Here is a 16,709-nt window from a genome sequence, read left to right on the forward strand (position 1 = left end):
GTGGTCTACAAGACAGTGGTGAGACCAGCTCCGCTCTATGGGTTAGAGACGGTAGCATTGAGACAGAGACAAGAGGCTGAGATGGAGGTAGCAGAGATGAAGATGTTGAGGTTCTCCTTAGGAGTGACCAGGTTAGACAGAATAAGGAACGAGTACATCAGAGGGACGGCTCACGTTGCCTGTGTTAGCGACAAAGTCAGAGAGGCCAGACTGAGATGGTTTGGACATGTGCAGAGGAGGGATAGTGAATATATTGGTAGAAGGATGTTGGAGATGGAGCTGCCAGGCAGGAGGGCAAGAGGACGACCAAGGAGGAGATATATGGATGTTATAACAGAGGACATGGGGTTGGCTAGTGTTAGGGTAGAAGATGCTCATGATATATTTAGTTGGAAAAGGATGATTCGCTGTGGCGACCCCTGATGGGAAAAGCCGAAAGAAGAAGAAGATCTGTTAAATTTACTGTCTTTAAGTTTTATTCAGTTTTTTTTTTCCATTATATTGTGACCATGTTAAATAGATACGTTAAGTTTTTCTTCTGTTTTGAAAAAAATATGAATAGATACTGTGTGAATATTTTTTTGACCAGGATTAAATTTTTTGTATTTTAAAAAACTTTTATAAATCAATAAACTCTTGTTTCCGCAGTAAACTGTCAGTAGTTGTTTGTGTGTTATAGTTTTCGGTCTCTCATGACAGATGAGGCCTCCTGACACACCTGCTTTCTCTGAGACTCAGACTCAGGCACAGCTGTCTCTTGGGCCCAAACGTCCCCCAATTGGGGGGCTTGGAGAAGGTACTTTATTTTTAGATTTTCTCCAACAGTTAACTTTTCTGTTGTTTTTATTTCGAGAGAGAAACTACTACAAAAGTGGATGAAAATGTGAGGATATTGAACAAAATGAGACATCCCCTACATCTTTTGACTTGTTTCATTGTAATACAGTTATCACTACAGTTAAAGGCATATTTTGTTTATTCTTTTTTTGTGGTGTGGTTTATTTACATATATATGTGCTCCAGTTTCCTGCATACAGGAAAAGGTAAAGTATTTTTAGTAAGAAACCAAAGAGGTGTTCTTCTCAATATTATAATAGTGTACCCTCTAGTGAGCACCTCTGTGAAGAGGTTGCAGGAAAGAGGACAAGAAATAAATTACACTGAGTCATCAGTCAAGTTTGCTACAAAAACATCAACCAGGTTCAGATTTTGAGGAGGTGGGGGTGAGGTAGGGAGGAGACAGCAGCTGACAGCAGTGCTCAGATGGAGATGCAGTGATCTAACTGATCTGCTGTCAGTAATGTGACATTGATCAGGATCATCAGTGAGCTAATTATTGCACATATTGTCATAATGAGTTCACCTCCTCAGCTCAACAGAGTCTCTCACTTCATCTCTTGGACTCACTTTCATTTTGTGGTTTTTTGCACAATCACAAATAAATTAAAACTAATGAATGAAGAAACTAGAAACAGGTCTAAATGTCTTAGTAAGTACAAACACACAAATGCCTCCATGTTGTATAAATGTCAGTTCAGTCATATCCTCTCTACCAGCAGATGTTACAAGATTCTTTCATCTCCCTCTCTCAGTCACACTCACCTCACCTCCCCCCTCTGCAAACCTTTGCTCTGTTTTCCTGCCTTCACTACCACATGACTTTGCTGCACAGATCACTAACAACTGGGAGTCATTTTGATCAATAAATGATTTTATTATATATTTCTTCACATTAGTTTTGTAATAAAGTGATTTTTTTTCAAAATGAAATGTTTATTTTATGACTAATATCAACTAGTGAACCAACATATTTACTCATGTTTCAGATCATGATGTCTACTAATAACAGAACGTCTGCTTAGTTTCCAGGTTGTTCTGAATCCTGATGAACCAGATTTTACTACAGGTGCAGCAAAGTGTAGGTGAGTGGTACTATGGTGATTGTTTATTAACTTTCTTGTTATCTTCCTTTCTTCTTCCACTATGTGTTTTTATTCCATGCAGCACTATCATCATGTCACAATATCCTTCCTCACAATCAGCAGCAACAACCTCAGTTTTGAAATATGACAAAACAGGATCATTTTGATATGTACATGTTCATGACCATTATTAAAAGTGAGTTTATCTCACTGTATAGCTGCAGTATTCACATACTGAGGGAGGAACAGTTGTAGTCAGCTTTTGTTATTGAATGATGTACAACAGGTTTAAATATGTTTGTGTTTAGGGATTTCACATAAAACAGAGACAATGCAACATCTGAATTAATTATTTTGATATACATATGTATGATACATTCACACACAAGATCTATTTACAAACACGCTCTTCAGACATACACAGACATCATTCACCACAATACAGGAAATATGAAGGGGGTGAGGGCAGTGAACACTACGCAGTATAACATGCACAAATTAACACACAATGTAAAATATATGTTACACTGTTTGAAAAATGAAATATAATATATAATAATAATTAATACAACAGTTTTATCTGATTTCGTGTTTGTTTTATTTAATTCTTTACCATTCTTCCTGTCTCTTCTTTTCAAACACAGTTCATATTAATAATTGCTGAGCAGGAAATGTGAACATGTTTTCACACGTTTTCTGTGGTCAAACTAAATACAGACATGTCAGTTTGATAAGTGACCTCTTTTTCACACAGTTCTCTCTTTTTAGATGCTTCAGTTTTCTCCTGATTCAAAGTGAACAGAGTTCTCAGAAACACAGAGACAGAGTCAGTACTAAATGTGACGATGTGATACTTACTCTGGATGCTGAACATATTCTGTGAGTACACGACTTTCTCTGTTTAAATGATACAATTGACGGAAAATATTAATAATGAGAAGAGCAGAGAGTCAGGAGTTTGTCCAGTTTCTCAGTTTGGAGGACTGTGGTAACACTCTACTGGACTGCTTAGTTTTCTACATGTACATATATTCAGTGTATTCAGGCTGAGCTACCATCATGTACATATGTCAACTATGAGATTAGAAACTTGTGTGTATGTAAAGAGATTATGAGGAGATTTCAAATCTCTTATATTCTGTCATTCCATTTATTGAAAGTGTTTAAAGTGTTTTACCACCAGAGAAATGTGTCATGTTATTTTTAAGACAAGAAATTGTAGGTGAAAATCCAGATGAACTTTCTCTAGAACAGTTTAGATTAGTTTTTCTTTTTGTCAGTTTGATCATTTCTGATGACTCAGCAGGGAACACCTGTGGTGGAAAGTACATAAAGTGCAGTTACTCAAGTACTGGACACAGGTACAATATTGGGATACTTGTACTTAAATATAATATTTCTATTTCATGTTACTCCTACATCGACCAAAGTGGTTAAAATTAGCTCCATCTTTACCAGCTGCAACATTAGTGATGTTTCCCGATGGATGTATCAAGATATAATCCATTAATATAATATAATTTTGAATTGGGACATTTTGCATAAAGAGTACAAAAGATTCAATTCAATTCAATTCAGTTATATTTGTATTGTGCCAATCCACAACAGAAGTTGTCTCAAGGCAATTTACAGTGCAAGGTTTAAGACCTTACAGAGTATGATTATACAAAAAATGATATAGAAAACCCAACAATCCCATCTGAGCAGAGATATATTTGGTTTTTCTATTGTTTTTATCAATGACTTTAGAAACTTTCTTTACCAGTTTATTGCAGTTAATAACACAAATGTAAAATATGGTTGCCTTTTATTTCATTTTTTCACTGGGGTGTGTCCAGTGAACACATCCGTTCACCAGTTCCTATTCTATTGCTAAAGGGTCAGTTTCTAAAAAATAAAAATGAAGGATGTTCATGATTTTTTAAATGAAATTCTCAGAAATAAGGTTTTTAAAATGTTTCTCACCTCTAATCTTCTCAACAACTGCATTTATAGTATAATAGAAGTATATTATAATGTGATCAGTGAAACGTTCAATCCAATAAATGAATCAGTACAGTCTTCATCACCACTTTATTAACAATGCATCATATGCTTTTTAAATTGACTAATATGTTTTTGTTGGTAGCAGATAAATAAACATGTGAATAAAGAGCTGTAGGTGGAAGTTAAGAGAGTTTCTGCGATTAAACCTGTAAAATCTGATATTTTTATAAATCTGGTTTTAAACGTTAAAGTTTTTTTATTGTAGAACAAATCATATAGTTAATATTTACCTGTTTTACTGTAAATCTGAAGTTTTAGTCAATCTTAGAAAGTGGGAAGAGTAAATACATTAAACAGGAAATGTTTGTTCCTGTTTGTTTCTGACCTCAACACAAGTGAAAACTGTTGTTGATGTTTTAACCATGAAGATTTTAACCATGATGTCACTGAAACAGTTGTTGTTGTGTTTGAAATGTAGCTCAAGAAGTCATCTCTATCTCTAATGTTAAAATATATAGAAACTCCAGAAAACCAGTTCATCAGCATTTTCTGTATTTCTAGTACAAAGACTGTACAAGTCCCCATTTTTCCATCCTGTTATCTAAACACTCTACTAATAATGTTCATCACTCATTTTTATTGTTCATATAACAGATATTGTCAATATTTGTTCAAACAATAAGCTAAAATTTAAGGATTAAATCACATATGACTAGTGACTGTCAATATAAGTCCCCAAGCGTCCCAATAAATAAGTTAATAATACAGAACCATAGTCCATGAGGACAGGAGATACAGTAACTTGACTTTCTCTTCATTTGCTGCAGTTTGAAGAATTTCTCCCAGAGTCAGTGTTGGATGTGAGGATGGGACACACTTTTCTCTGTGTGCTGCAGTTTTTCTGTGAGTAAATCACTGATTGATGGAACAAATCAGAGAAAATGTTGTAGTGAGGAGAACAGAGGATCAGAGGTTTGTTCACTTTGAACAGAGCACACTTGTTATCAGCTTGGTTGTTTTGTAGGAAGGGTCTTTAGAGGACGACTGTGTTAAATCATCAGATACAGTTTGATGTGATTTTTACCACTGATCATTTGTTACATTTAGTCATTAATAAAAGTCCAGTTGTTTCCTGTGTTTTCCTCTTGATGTGCTAAGTTTCAGTTTTTATTTCAGTGCTGAACACAATCTTCTCCTCTGGACATGCTCAAGGTAAATGTACAGTCTTCTTATTATTTAATTCTTCTTCTTCTTTCGGCTTTTCCCATCAGGGGTCGCCACAGCGAATCATCCTTTTCCACCTAAATCTATCATGAACATCTTCTACCCTAACACTAGCCAACCTCATGTCCTCTGTTATAACATCCATATATCTCCTTCTTGGTCGTCCTCTTGTCCTCCTGCCTGGCAGCTCCATCTCCAACATCCTTCTACCAATATACTCACTATCCCTCCTCTGAACATGTCCAAACCATCTCAGTCTGGCCTCTCTGACTTTGTCGCTAACACAGACAACGTGAGCCGTCCCTCTGATGTACTCGTTCCTTATTCTGTCTAACCTGGTCACTCCTAAGGAGAACCTCAACATCTTCATCTCTGCTACCTCCATCTCAGCCTCTTGTCTCTTTCTCACTGCTACCGTCTCTAACCCATAGAGCATAGCTGGTCTCACCACTGTCTTGTACACCTTTCCTTTGAGTCTTGCTGACACTCTTCTGTCACACAACACTCCTGACACTTTCCTCCACCCGCTCCAACCTGCCTCCACTCTCCTCTTCACCTCTTTTCCACACTCTCCATCACACTGAACTGTTGACCCCAAGTACTTAAACTCCTGCACCTTCTTCACCTCAACCCCCTGTAACCTAACGCTTCTACCTTGATCCCTCTCGTTCAGACACATGTATTCTGTCTTACTACGACTGACCTTCATGCCTCTTCTTTCCAGAGCAAACCTCCACCTTTCCAGCTGTTCCTCCACCTGCTCTCTACTCTCACTGCAAATCACAATGTCATCCGCAAACATCATTATCCAGGGAGATTCCTGTCTGACCTCATCTGTCAGCCTGTCCATCAGCATAGCAAACAAGAAGGGAGTCAAAGCTGATCCTTGGTGTAGTCCCACCTCCACCTTGAACTCCTCTGTCTGACCTACAGCACATCTCACCACCGTCATACTTCTCTCATACATGTCCTGAACTACTCTGACGTACTTCTCTGCCACTCCAGACGACCTCATACAGTACCACAGCTCCTCCCTCGGCACCCTGTCATACGCCTTCTCTAAATCTACAAAGACAAAATGCAGCTCCTTCTGACCATCTCTGTACTTTTCCATCAACATTCTCAAAGCAAAAATGGCATCAGTGGTGCTCTTACGGGGCATGAAACCATACTGCTGCTCACAAATCTCCACCTTCTTCCTAAGCCTGGCTTCTACTACTCTTTCCCACAGCTTCATTGTGTGGCTCATCAACTTTATTCCTCTATAGTTGCTGCAGTTCTGCGTGTCACCCTTGTTCTTAAAGATCGGAACCAGAACGCTTCTCCTCCATTCCTCAGGTATCTTCTCACTCTCTAGAATCCTATTGAACAAACTGGTTAGAAACTCCACTGCTGTCTCTGCTAAGCACTTCCACACCTCCACAGGTATGTAATCAGGACCAACAGCCTTTCCACTCTTCATCCTTTTCAGAGCCTTCCTAACCTCATCCTTTCCAATCTCTTCTATTTCCTGCTTCACAACATCCACATCTTCCGCCCTTCTTTCCCTGTCATTTTCCTCGTTCATCAGCTCCTCAAAATACTCCTTCCATCTTTTCTGCACACTCTCCTGGGTTGTTAGTACCTTTCCATCTCTGTCCTTAATCACCCTTACCTGTTGCACATCCTTCCCATCTCTATCTCTCTGTCTGGCTAGCCTGTACAAGTCCTTCTCTCCTTCCTTTGTGTCTAACCTGTCACACAGCTCATCATAAGCTTTCTGTTTGGCCTTTGCCACCTCCCTCTTCACTCTACGCTGTGCTTCCTTGTACTCCTGTCTACTTTCCTCAGTCCTTTCTACATCCCACTTCCTTCTAGCTAACCTCTTCCTCTGGATGCATTCCTGTACTTCCTCATTCCACCACCAAGTGTCTTTACCTTCTTTCCTCTTTCCACATGACACACCTAGCACCTTCCTACCTGTTTCCCTGATAATCTCTGCTGTAGTTTCCCAGTCATCTGGAAGCTCATCCTGACCACCAAGAACCTGTCTCAACGTCTGTCTGAATTCCTCACAAGTTTCTTCATTCTTCAACTTCCACCACTTGGTCTTCTTTTCTGTCTTCCCTCTCTTCTTCTTCCTGACCTCCAGAGTCATCTTACACACCACCATGCGGTGCTGTCTGGCTACACTCTCTCCTACCACCACTTTGCAGTCACTAACCTCTCTCAAATGACCTCGTCTACATAGGATGTAGTCCACCTGTGTACTCCTACCTCCACTTCTGTATGTCACTCTATGTTCCTCTCGCTTCTGGAAGTAAGTGTTGACTACAGCCATTTCCATCGTCTTAGCAAAGTCCACCACCATCTGTCCTTCCAGATTCCTTTCCTTTACACCAAACCTGCCCATCACCTCCTCATCACCTCTGTTGCCCTCACCAACATGCCCATTAAAGTCTGCTCCAACAACAACTCTCTCTCCTCTGGGGATACTCTCTATGACCTCATCAAACTCACTCCAGAATCTCTCCTTCTCTTCTAACTCACAGCCAACCTGTGGAGCATACCCACTGACTACATTCATCATCACCCCTTCAATTTCTAGCTTTAGGCTCATCACCCTGTCTGAGACTCTTTTCACCTCTAGAACACTGTTTACAAACTCCCCCTTCAGGATCACTCCTACCCCGTTTCTCTTCCTATCCACACCATGGTAGAACAGTTTGTATCCTCCTGCAATACTACGTGCCTTTCTGCCCTTCCACCTTGTCTCCTGCACACACAGTACATCTACCTTCCTTCTCTCCATCATGTCTGCCAGCTCTCTGCCTTTCCCTGTCATTGTGCCAACGTTAAGAGTCCCTATTCTCAGATCTATGCTCCTGCCTTTCCCCTTCTCTCTCTGCCCAGGAACCCTTCTGCCTCCCCTCTTTCTTTGACCAACAGTAGTCAAATTTCCACCGACACCCTGTAGGTTAATAGCATCGGTGGCGGTCGTTGTTAACCCGGGCCTCGACCGATCCGGTATGAAAGTCTTGTGGATGATTCGCATGGTTATTTTGGCAATTTTTACGACGGGTGCCCTTCCTGACGCAACCCTCTCTATTTATCCGGGCTTGGGACCGGCACAGAAATCACTGGCTTGCAACCCCTGTGGCTAGATTTTCTTCTTATTATTTAATTAATTATAATAAATCTTCCTCTGTGAGTAACATCACTTGTACTGTAAAACTTTATATTCATAATTTTGTAGTGTTATTTTTTTGTTTCTGTTGGTTTTAGATGCTGTTTTGACCCTTGATCCTAACTGGTCCAGTTTTTTTAGTGGAGAGTCTGTGACCTTCATATGTGACATGAAGGAAGGAAAACACACTGATTGGGAATACAGATGGAGCAAAGATGAAAAGTCTGATCAGATCATGTCACATAAACACTACAAATATCAAACTCTATTAACAGAAGACAGTGGTCGATACCAGTGCTCTGGTTTCCACAGGAGCTTAAATCGTATAAAAAACAGTAACATCATCTCTTTAACTGTATCAGGTGAGTCATCAATGTTTTATCATCATGACCAACAGCTTTTATTTTGAAGCTCTGTTCATATATTTGAACTAGGTGTGAATATGTACAAGTTAAATGTGAACCACTGTATTTTGTTTTTGACTTTTCTCTCAGAATACATGATGTTAGCTGTTCCAAAACTCAGACACTGTAATCCAACATGACTGTATCATGATGTATGTGCTTTAGTGTACAGTATCAGCTACAGAGGAGAATATCTGAAGAAATACTTTTTAAAAAAAGGAAAAAGAAAAAGAAAGAACCTCTAAATAAACAGTTTAATTTAATATTTGTTGCCTTTTATGAAATATATCAAAACTAAAAAAAGAAATGCAAAACTGTAGAAAAGTAAAGAATTCAGAGTGATGTGGAAATGGTTTAAACACAGAGGGTGTTGTACGTTTTACAGATTTTACAATCTGTGCCATACAATCGGTACAATCTACCCCTTAAAGAAAAATAGTGATAGTAGTTCATATTTAGATTCAACCTACCAGTTTTATGATTTGTTTCTTTATTTTAAATTGAAACAGATAAACCCAAAGCCAAACTGACAGCAGGTCCAACAATCATACCAGTAGGAGGCAGAGTGACACTGAGCTGCTCTGTGGACGACTCTGATGGTTGGAAATATGACTGGTTCAGACGAAGCTCAAACTCTAATCATGCTCAGGTTTTTGGTGAAGAAAACAGAGATATCACAGTCTCACAAGAAGGAATCTACAGGTGCAGAGGAAGAAGAGGAGAACCAGGTTACTACACTGATTACAGTGATGAGGTCTCTGTTGAGATAACTGGTGAGTTTAGTTCCTGTGTTTCTAATATTTCAACACATCTGTCAGGACATTTTACACCAATCAAGTTAATTCAACATATCTATTTGTAAAACCATCACACTGACTGTATCAGGTCAGTTTGATATTTTTATATATTCTGAAATACAATACTTCACATTTACAATTAGAATTTGTAGTAGTTTTCTTTGTATTCATTGTATATAATATATAACACGACATTGAACTCTTGGAGATCACTTACTTATTGTGTTAAATCATCAGATACAGTTTGATGTGATTTTTACCACTGATCATTTGTTACATTTAGTCATTAATGAAAGTCCAGTTGTTTGCTGTGTTTTCCTCTTGATGTGCTAAGTTTCAGTCTTTATTTCAGTGCTGAAGACAATCTTCTCCTCTGGACATGCTAAAGATAAATGTTCACTTCTGTTCCTTTTTTGGAATGAACTCTTCTTTTTATATTTAATTAATTACAATTGGTCTCTTTCTGTGAGTAACATCATTTGTACTTTAATACTTTATATTCATAATTTTGTAGTGTTATTTTTTTGTTTCTGTTGGTTTTAGATGCTGTTTTGACCCTTGATCCTAACTGGTCCAGTTTTTTTACTGGAGAGTCTGTGACCTTCATATGTGACTTGAAGGAAGGAAAACACACTGACTGGGAATACAGATGGAGCAAAGATGAAAAGTCTGATCAGTTCATGTCACATAAACACTACAAATATCAAACTCTATTAACAGGAGACAGTGGTCATTACCAGTGCTCTGGTTTCCACAGGAGCTTAAATCGTATAAAAAACAGTAACATCATCTCTTTAACTGTATCAGGTGAGTCATTAATGTTTTGTCATCATGACTAGCAGCTTTTATTTTGAAGCTCTGTTCATATATTTGAACTAGGTGTGAATATGTACAAGTTAAATGTGAACCACTGTATTTTGTTTTTGACTTTTCTCTCAGAATACATGATGTTAGCTGTTCCAAAACTCAGACACTGTAATCCAACATGACTGTATCATGATGTATGTGCTTTAGTGTACAGTGTCAGCTACAGAGGAGAATATCTGAAGAAATACTTTTTAAAAAAAGGAAAAAGAAAAAGAAAGAACCTCTAAATAAACAGTTTAATTTAATATTTGTTGCCTTTTATGAAATATATCAAAACTAAAAAAAGAAATGCAAAACTGTAGAAAAGTAAAGAATTCAGAGTGATGTGGAAATGGTTTAAACACAGAGGGTGTTGTACGTTTTACAGATTTTACAATCTGTGCCATACAATCGGTACAATCTACCCCTTAAAGAAAAATAGTGATAGTAGTTCATATTTAGATTCAAACCTACCTGTTTTATGATTTGTTGAAACAGATAAACCCAAAGTCAAACTGACAGCAGGTCCAACAATCATACCAGTAGGAGGCAGAGTGACACTGAGCTGCTCTGTGGACGACTCTGATGGTTGGAAATATGACTGGTTCAGACGAAGCTCAAACTCTAATGAAGCTCAGGTTGTTGGTGAAGAAAACAGAGATATCAGAGTCTCACAAGAAGGAATCTACAGGTGCAGAGGAAGAAGAGGAAAACCAGTTTACTACACTGATTACAGTGATGAGGTCACTGTTGAAATAAGTGGTGAGTTTAGTTCCTGTGTTTCTAATATTTCAACACATCTGTCAGGACATTTTACACCAATCAAGTTAATTCAGATAATTCAATATTTCTCTTTGTGTCTCTCAGTTTCCACTTCTGTGTCTGTGACTCTACAACCTGACTGGTCTCAGATCTTCAGTGGAGAGAAGATCACTGTCAGATGTGAGATCCAGGGAGGTGGAGACACTGAGTGGGATTATGAATGGAAAACACCTCAGTCAACTTCACATCAGACACATGTTAATTACTGGACTCTCAGTGTTTCTGAGTCCAGCAGTGGAAACTACATGTGTAGGGGCAGAAACAGAAGAGACTCCTATTCTTCAACGCAGTGGAGTAAAACCTTCACACTAACTGTATCAGGTCAGTTTTATATTTTTATATATTCTGAAATACAACACTTCACATTTACAATTAGAATTTGTAGTAGTTTTCTTTGTATTCATTGTATATAATATATAACACCACATTGAACTCTTGAAGATCACTTACTTGTTGTGTTTCCTTATTTTAAAATGTGCTGTAGAGTTTCCCTGTTGGGTTGTTGTTTATTTAGGTTTGGATCAGTTTGGTGACTGACTGGTCATGATAAATTAGCTAAGATCGTTGAATGAGATATGTTGCATTTGTTTTTATATTTATATCTATATTTATTCAAACCTCCACAGGAGACAAACCAAAGCCACAGCTCAGTGCTGATGACAGAGTCATTCCAGTAGGGGGCAGTGTGACTCTGAGCTGCTCTGTGAATCCATCATCTGGTTGGAAATATTACTGGTACAGAGGAGATCAATCCTCTGAACTCCTGATCAGACATGATGATGTTTTCAAGTCAAATGGACAAATCAGTGTCTCACAGGAAGGACAGTACTGGTGTAGAGGAGGAAGAGGAGAACCAGTTTACTACTCCCAGTACAGCCAGTCAGTAAGAATGAACACACTGGGTGAGTTTGACAATTTGACTTAAATACACAACACAGGGTTTGATTGAACCTTTTGAGATCTTTTTTGTTGTTGTCAACAGTCTCAAACAGGGTGGTTGTGACTCTGAATCCCAACTGGTCTGAGATCTACCATGGAGAGATGATCACTGTCAGATGTGAGATTCAGGGAGGAGACACTGAGTGGGAATATGAATGGGAAACAACCAGCTCCATCAAACCTTCAAATCAAAATGAATTCAGTATTAGTTCTGCTTCTTCATCACACAGTGGAAACTACAGTTGTAAAGGCAGAAAGAAAAATGCTCAATATAAAACAACAGAGTGGAGTGATTTCATCAAACTGACAGTGAACAACAGTAAGTCAAGTTATATGTCATTCAAACTGAAAATGTTAATAATTCATAGAGATTTACACTCATTTATTTGGAAGATGATTTAATCTAAAATGACAAGTTACAAGTGAGGTACAAAGTCAACAAGAACAAATGTTTCAGTTTTGTTAATATACATTTAGATTTTCCATAGTTAGACCATCTTAAAGTTTCTAATACCTGTTACAAGATTATTCAAGTTCAGATAAATTGAATTTAATGTTTCACAGTAGACACACATAACATTTGTTGATACTGAGAAAACCTGTTTCCAACAGATAAACCCCAGTCTGTCCTCACTGTGTCTCCATCCTGGCTGAGTCCTGGAGCCTCAGTAACTCTGAAGTGTGAGGTTGAACATCCATCTGCAGGATGGAGGTTCTACTGGTATAAGACTGTTCCCAAACTGTCTGACAGACTCTACAGATATGAGCTGCTACCTGGTAGTGACAGTGGCACTGAAGAGGATTCTTACATGGTTCATGGACAGACACACACAGCAGGATATGTGTGTAGAGCTGGAAGAGGAGAACCAGTGTTTTACACTGAACACAGCAAACCAACGTTTGTCTGGTCTGGAGGTCAGTTTGTTCCTTTGTTCCTTTCTTTTCATCTTTATCTTCCAGTTATTAGTCTGTGACCAACATGTAAAATCTATGTCAGCAAAGTAATGAACTTTGTAAAGCTGAAGAAATCTCCAGGTGTCCTGTTGACTTATGATATTAATAAAAATGAGAAATCTTTTGAAGTTCTTGTTTAGCTCTGTATAAGTCACAACATGTGTGTGTACAACATGTTTTGTGTTTCAGATTTTCCTCCATCAGCGTCTCTCACTGTGAGTCCTGACAGAGTTCAACACTTCACCTCTGACTCTGTGTCTCTGAGCTGTGAAGGAAACTCTACTGAGTGGAGAGTGAGGAGGTTTCCTGAGGACAGTTACCTGTCCCCCTGTTCTGACTGGGGGACGATGACTGGATCAACATGTAACATTAGTGGACTGAACAGTTCTGCAGTGTACTGGTGTGAGTCTGGATCAGGACAGTTCACTAATTCAGTCAACATCACTGGACACAGTATGTTGAATTCTTTTCATTTCATTACTGTATTTACAGCATCTTCTAAATGCAGTTATATCATTTACTTCCTTAGAACTGAGTTGTATACAGTGAAGTTTTCAGAGTTTACTTCATGACTCTGCTACATGGTACAGTAGATTAAATAACATGACATCGACAGACAAAAGTCTCATATCACAACTAATAATCTTGATAGTTTCACAGTTGTCTTTGTTTTTGTTTCCTACTTTATAGTTTACTGTTCAAACAGCAGCTCCCTCTAGTGACCACATTTGGTGACACATCTGATTAGGGCTCAAATGATAAATGACACAGTATATTGATGTGTCCATTTGTCCTGTTCTCTCTAGAGCTGCTGTAACAAGCTGTCGTTTGGCTTCATCCCAGTTGCAGTTTTACTCTTATTCTGTTTCCAAAGAGAGGACAGTTCCATACTGTCTCTTATCAATGGTGAAGATCAGGATTAGTCTGAAGATTTAGTGTCAATCATCACAATTCAGATCAAGTGTTGGATCATTTATTCCTAGAAATTGTAGAAAAGCTGTTTATTTGCCAAAAAGTAACTTATAGTTTATAAGTATTAGATTAAATATCAGTAAATAAATGTAGCATCACTCTACGTCAGCTTCTTCTGCAGATGATCTCTGACTGAAACTTGTCACTGTTTGACTGTTTTCTAGATGCAGATATGATCCTGATGAGTCCTGTTCATCCTGTGACTGAGGGACAGTCTGTTTCTCTTGGCTGCAGATTGAAGACAGGACAAAAACTTTCCAACAACGTGTTTTTCTATCAAAATGACAAACTTCTCCAAAATGATACCAGAGTGGAGCTGATTATCTCTGCAGTGTCAAAGTCACATGAAGGTTTCTACAAATGTCAACACTCAGGAAAAGAGTCACCACAGAGTTGGATGACAGTGAAGAGTGAGTAAGATTCAAATGATTTATGTATTTTCTCATGTGTAAAATAGATTATTTGAAGTTTCTGACTACAACATAATATTTATTCTTATAGTCTCTGCAGGACATGAAATATTTCCGTGGTCACTGATCATTGGACTGGTTTGTGGAGTCGTTTCTCTCGTTCTTCTCGTTCTTCTGCTCCTGTTGTGTCGCTTCAGACGGTCCAAGCGTGAGATATTTGTCTTTCTGATATGAGCTGTTTATTTGCTACTTTCTCTTGTATTATTCAGATACATAGATGTGTTTTAAAGTCATAGCATGAAACAGCAGCAGGATTCTTTATGTTTGAAAACTATGTAACAACAAATGTCTTTTTCACAGATTCCTGCTTTATCAGGTCAGTAAACTGTTTCCTCTCTTCTTATATTTAACAGCAGCACTTTCCACCTCTGGATTAAACATATGTTTTTATTTCTGTTAAGGTCGATTCAGTCAGAGAGTAGCAGCCCCCCCACCACAAATCACAGGGTCAACCAGACTGAAAACCAACATAATGACCAGTCCTCTCCTCTCCATGGTCAGTATTTCAACTGATGATGATGGTGATGATGATTTAGGTTTCTCTGCTTTACCTTTTTGTTATTTGGATTCTTATTGCTGTTGTTGACTTTGCATTAACTCTTCCTTACATTCAGTTCCTGAGGTGATTTAATCACAACAAGAAATCCACATGTAAAACTGAATTTTACATTGATTCAACCTGAACTGAACCTAAACTACCACATGGAAATAATCCAAAAATATTATTGTTTCACTGTTTACTCATAGGACACGACTGTCGATGAGAACAATATGAATATATCTTACAGGCCAGAGTGTGACTTTAAATGTAAGAAATGAAGACTATGAAATATTAAAGATGTGCTGTCTTTGTACTTTTTCTATTGACACCTTTAAAAAAAAAACAACAAAGTCAATTTGAATTATAATTGTTACTTTTAAATAAATTTATTTATTTATTTTTCCCTGTAGGTGAGGCTCATATCTATGAATCAGTGAACGACTCTGAAAACACTGGAAATGGTACAGTAACAATAGATTCATACTGTATGTTTAGTTAGAAATGTCTGTAATGATTTAATACTATAACCATCTGTATATTTCAGATGAATCTGATGATGCCACATATTCTTTGATTGAACTTAAAACCTTTGGAAAGAAGAAGGGTGAGGACTCCAATTATTATACAAGAGATCTAATTTAAAGATTTTACGTCCTTCTGTGTCTTAAATGATCGTTATTTTTCTTTTGCTGTGAAACAGCAAACTGTGGTACAGTCTCAGAATTTAAAGCTTGTACAATGTGTCACATGGTTAAATATAGTTTTGGGTCAATATGCAGTTCAGAGGCCAGTGATACCTGCAGAAAAGTATAGAGAACATGAGACAGAGAGGAGGAAGCACAACTGAAAAACACTGATATGGAAAGAGTGTGAGTGAGGAAAATGTCTGAATCCCCCTTTCACCATTGCTCTGCCTGGATGTCATTACATGCGTCCTCTTTTATGCTCGGACACAACTCGTGTTCTTCACCTGAGTTTGCACACGTACAACATGACTGAAACTAACAGGTCATCAAATTGTTTCTGGGAGAACATGGTTTTTAAATGATTAAATTTGTATTCACAGGTTTGCAAAACTGTGATTTAGATATTTGAGTGAAATCACTGGAACTGTGCTGAGCACTGCTTAGTTTAGTGGGTTGAAGTCGTGTTGTTGACACATGAGCTTCATGATTTAAAAAGTGTACATTGTTCGATTTTGAGTTTATAAAATTGTAACTGTGTTTGATATTACTGTAAGTTTATTTTGTAAAACTATAATGGAGATATTAATCTGACTACCTCAGTTCAGTATGTTATCATAGTAAATTATGAAATTACAAACAAATATTTAAATCAAATCACTTCTGTTCACAGGAAAATCTTCTGCTGCAGCGACAGATGAACCTGTTTGTACTCAAGTCAAACCTGGAACGTCTTTTGGTGATAATGCTGCCATGTAGCTTATGGTGGTGATTTATTTGACAAATAATTAGATAAGTTACAACTCATAATAATGTCAGAAAGCATGGTTCCATCTCTGATAACTCCATGTTGTTTGTGTTTTTTATCAGGCCTGTAAGGAAAACAAACCAAAGACAAATGATTGACAGTATGTAATAAAACCACTGTGAGCATCTCTGCTAGAAAACATGACAACATGCTCAGTAGTTTGTCCTGTAATGTG

The 16,709-nt window shown here is 37.8% G+C and overlaps 1 protein-coding gene and 1 pseudogene across 1 annotated transcript; both read left to right on the forward strand.

Annotated features, from left to right (window-relative positions):
• The window catches only part of LOC113157409, a 45,873-nt pseudogene that overhangs the window by 21,372 nt on the left and 7,792 nt on the right, over positions 1-16,709 (forward strand).
• On the forward strand, positions 8,414-16,635 carry LOC113157396 (Fc receptor-like protein 5). Its single transcript, XM_033326561.1, has 15 exons — positions 8,414-8,660; positions 9,212-9,475; positions 11,213-11,488; positions 11,794-12,069; positions 12,150-12,434; positions 12,719-13,021; positions 13,250-13,513; positions 14,197-14,442; positions 14,534-14,650; positions 14,803-14,818; positions 14,904-14,998; positions 15,454-15,504; positions 15,588-15,647; positions 16,400-16,465; positions 16,597-16,635. The coding sequence occupies exons 1-15, from the start codon at positions 8,468-8,470 to the stop codon at positions 16,602-16,604; spliced, it is 2,520 nt and encodes an 839-aa protein (XP_033182452.1). The 5' UTR covers positions 8,414-8,467; the 3' UTR covers positions 16,605-16,635.

This window comes from Anabas testudineus, chromosome 18 (assembly GCF_900324465.2).
Source record: "Anabas testudineus chromosome 18, fAnaTes1.2, whole genome shotgun sequence".
In the NCBI taxonomy this organism is placed as follows: Eukaryota; Metazoa; Chordata; class Actinopteri; order Anabantiformes; family Anabantidae; genus Anabas; species Anabas testudineus.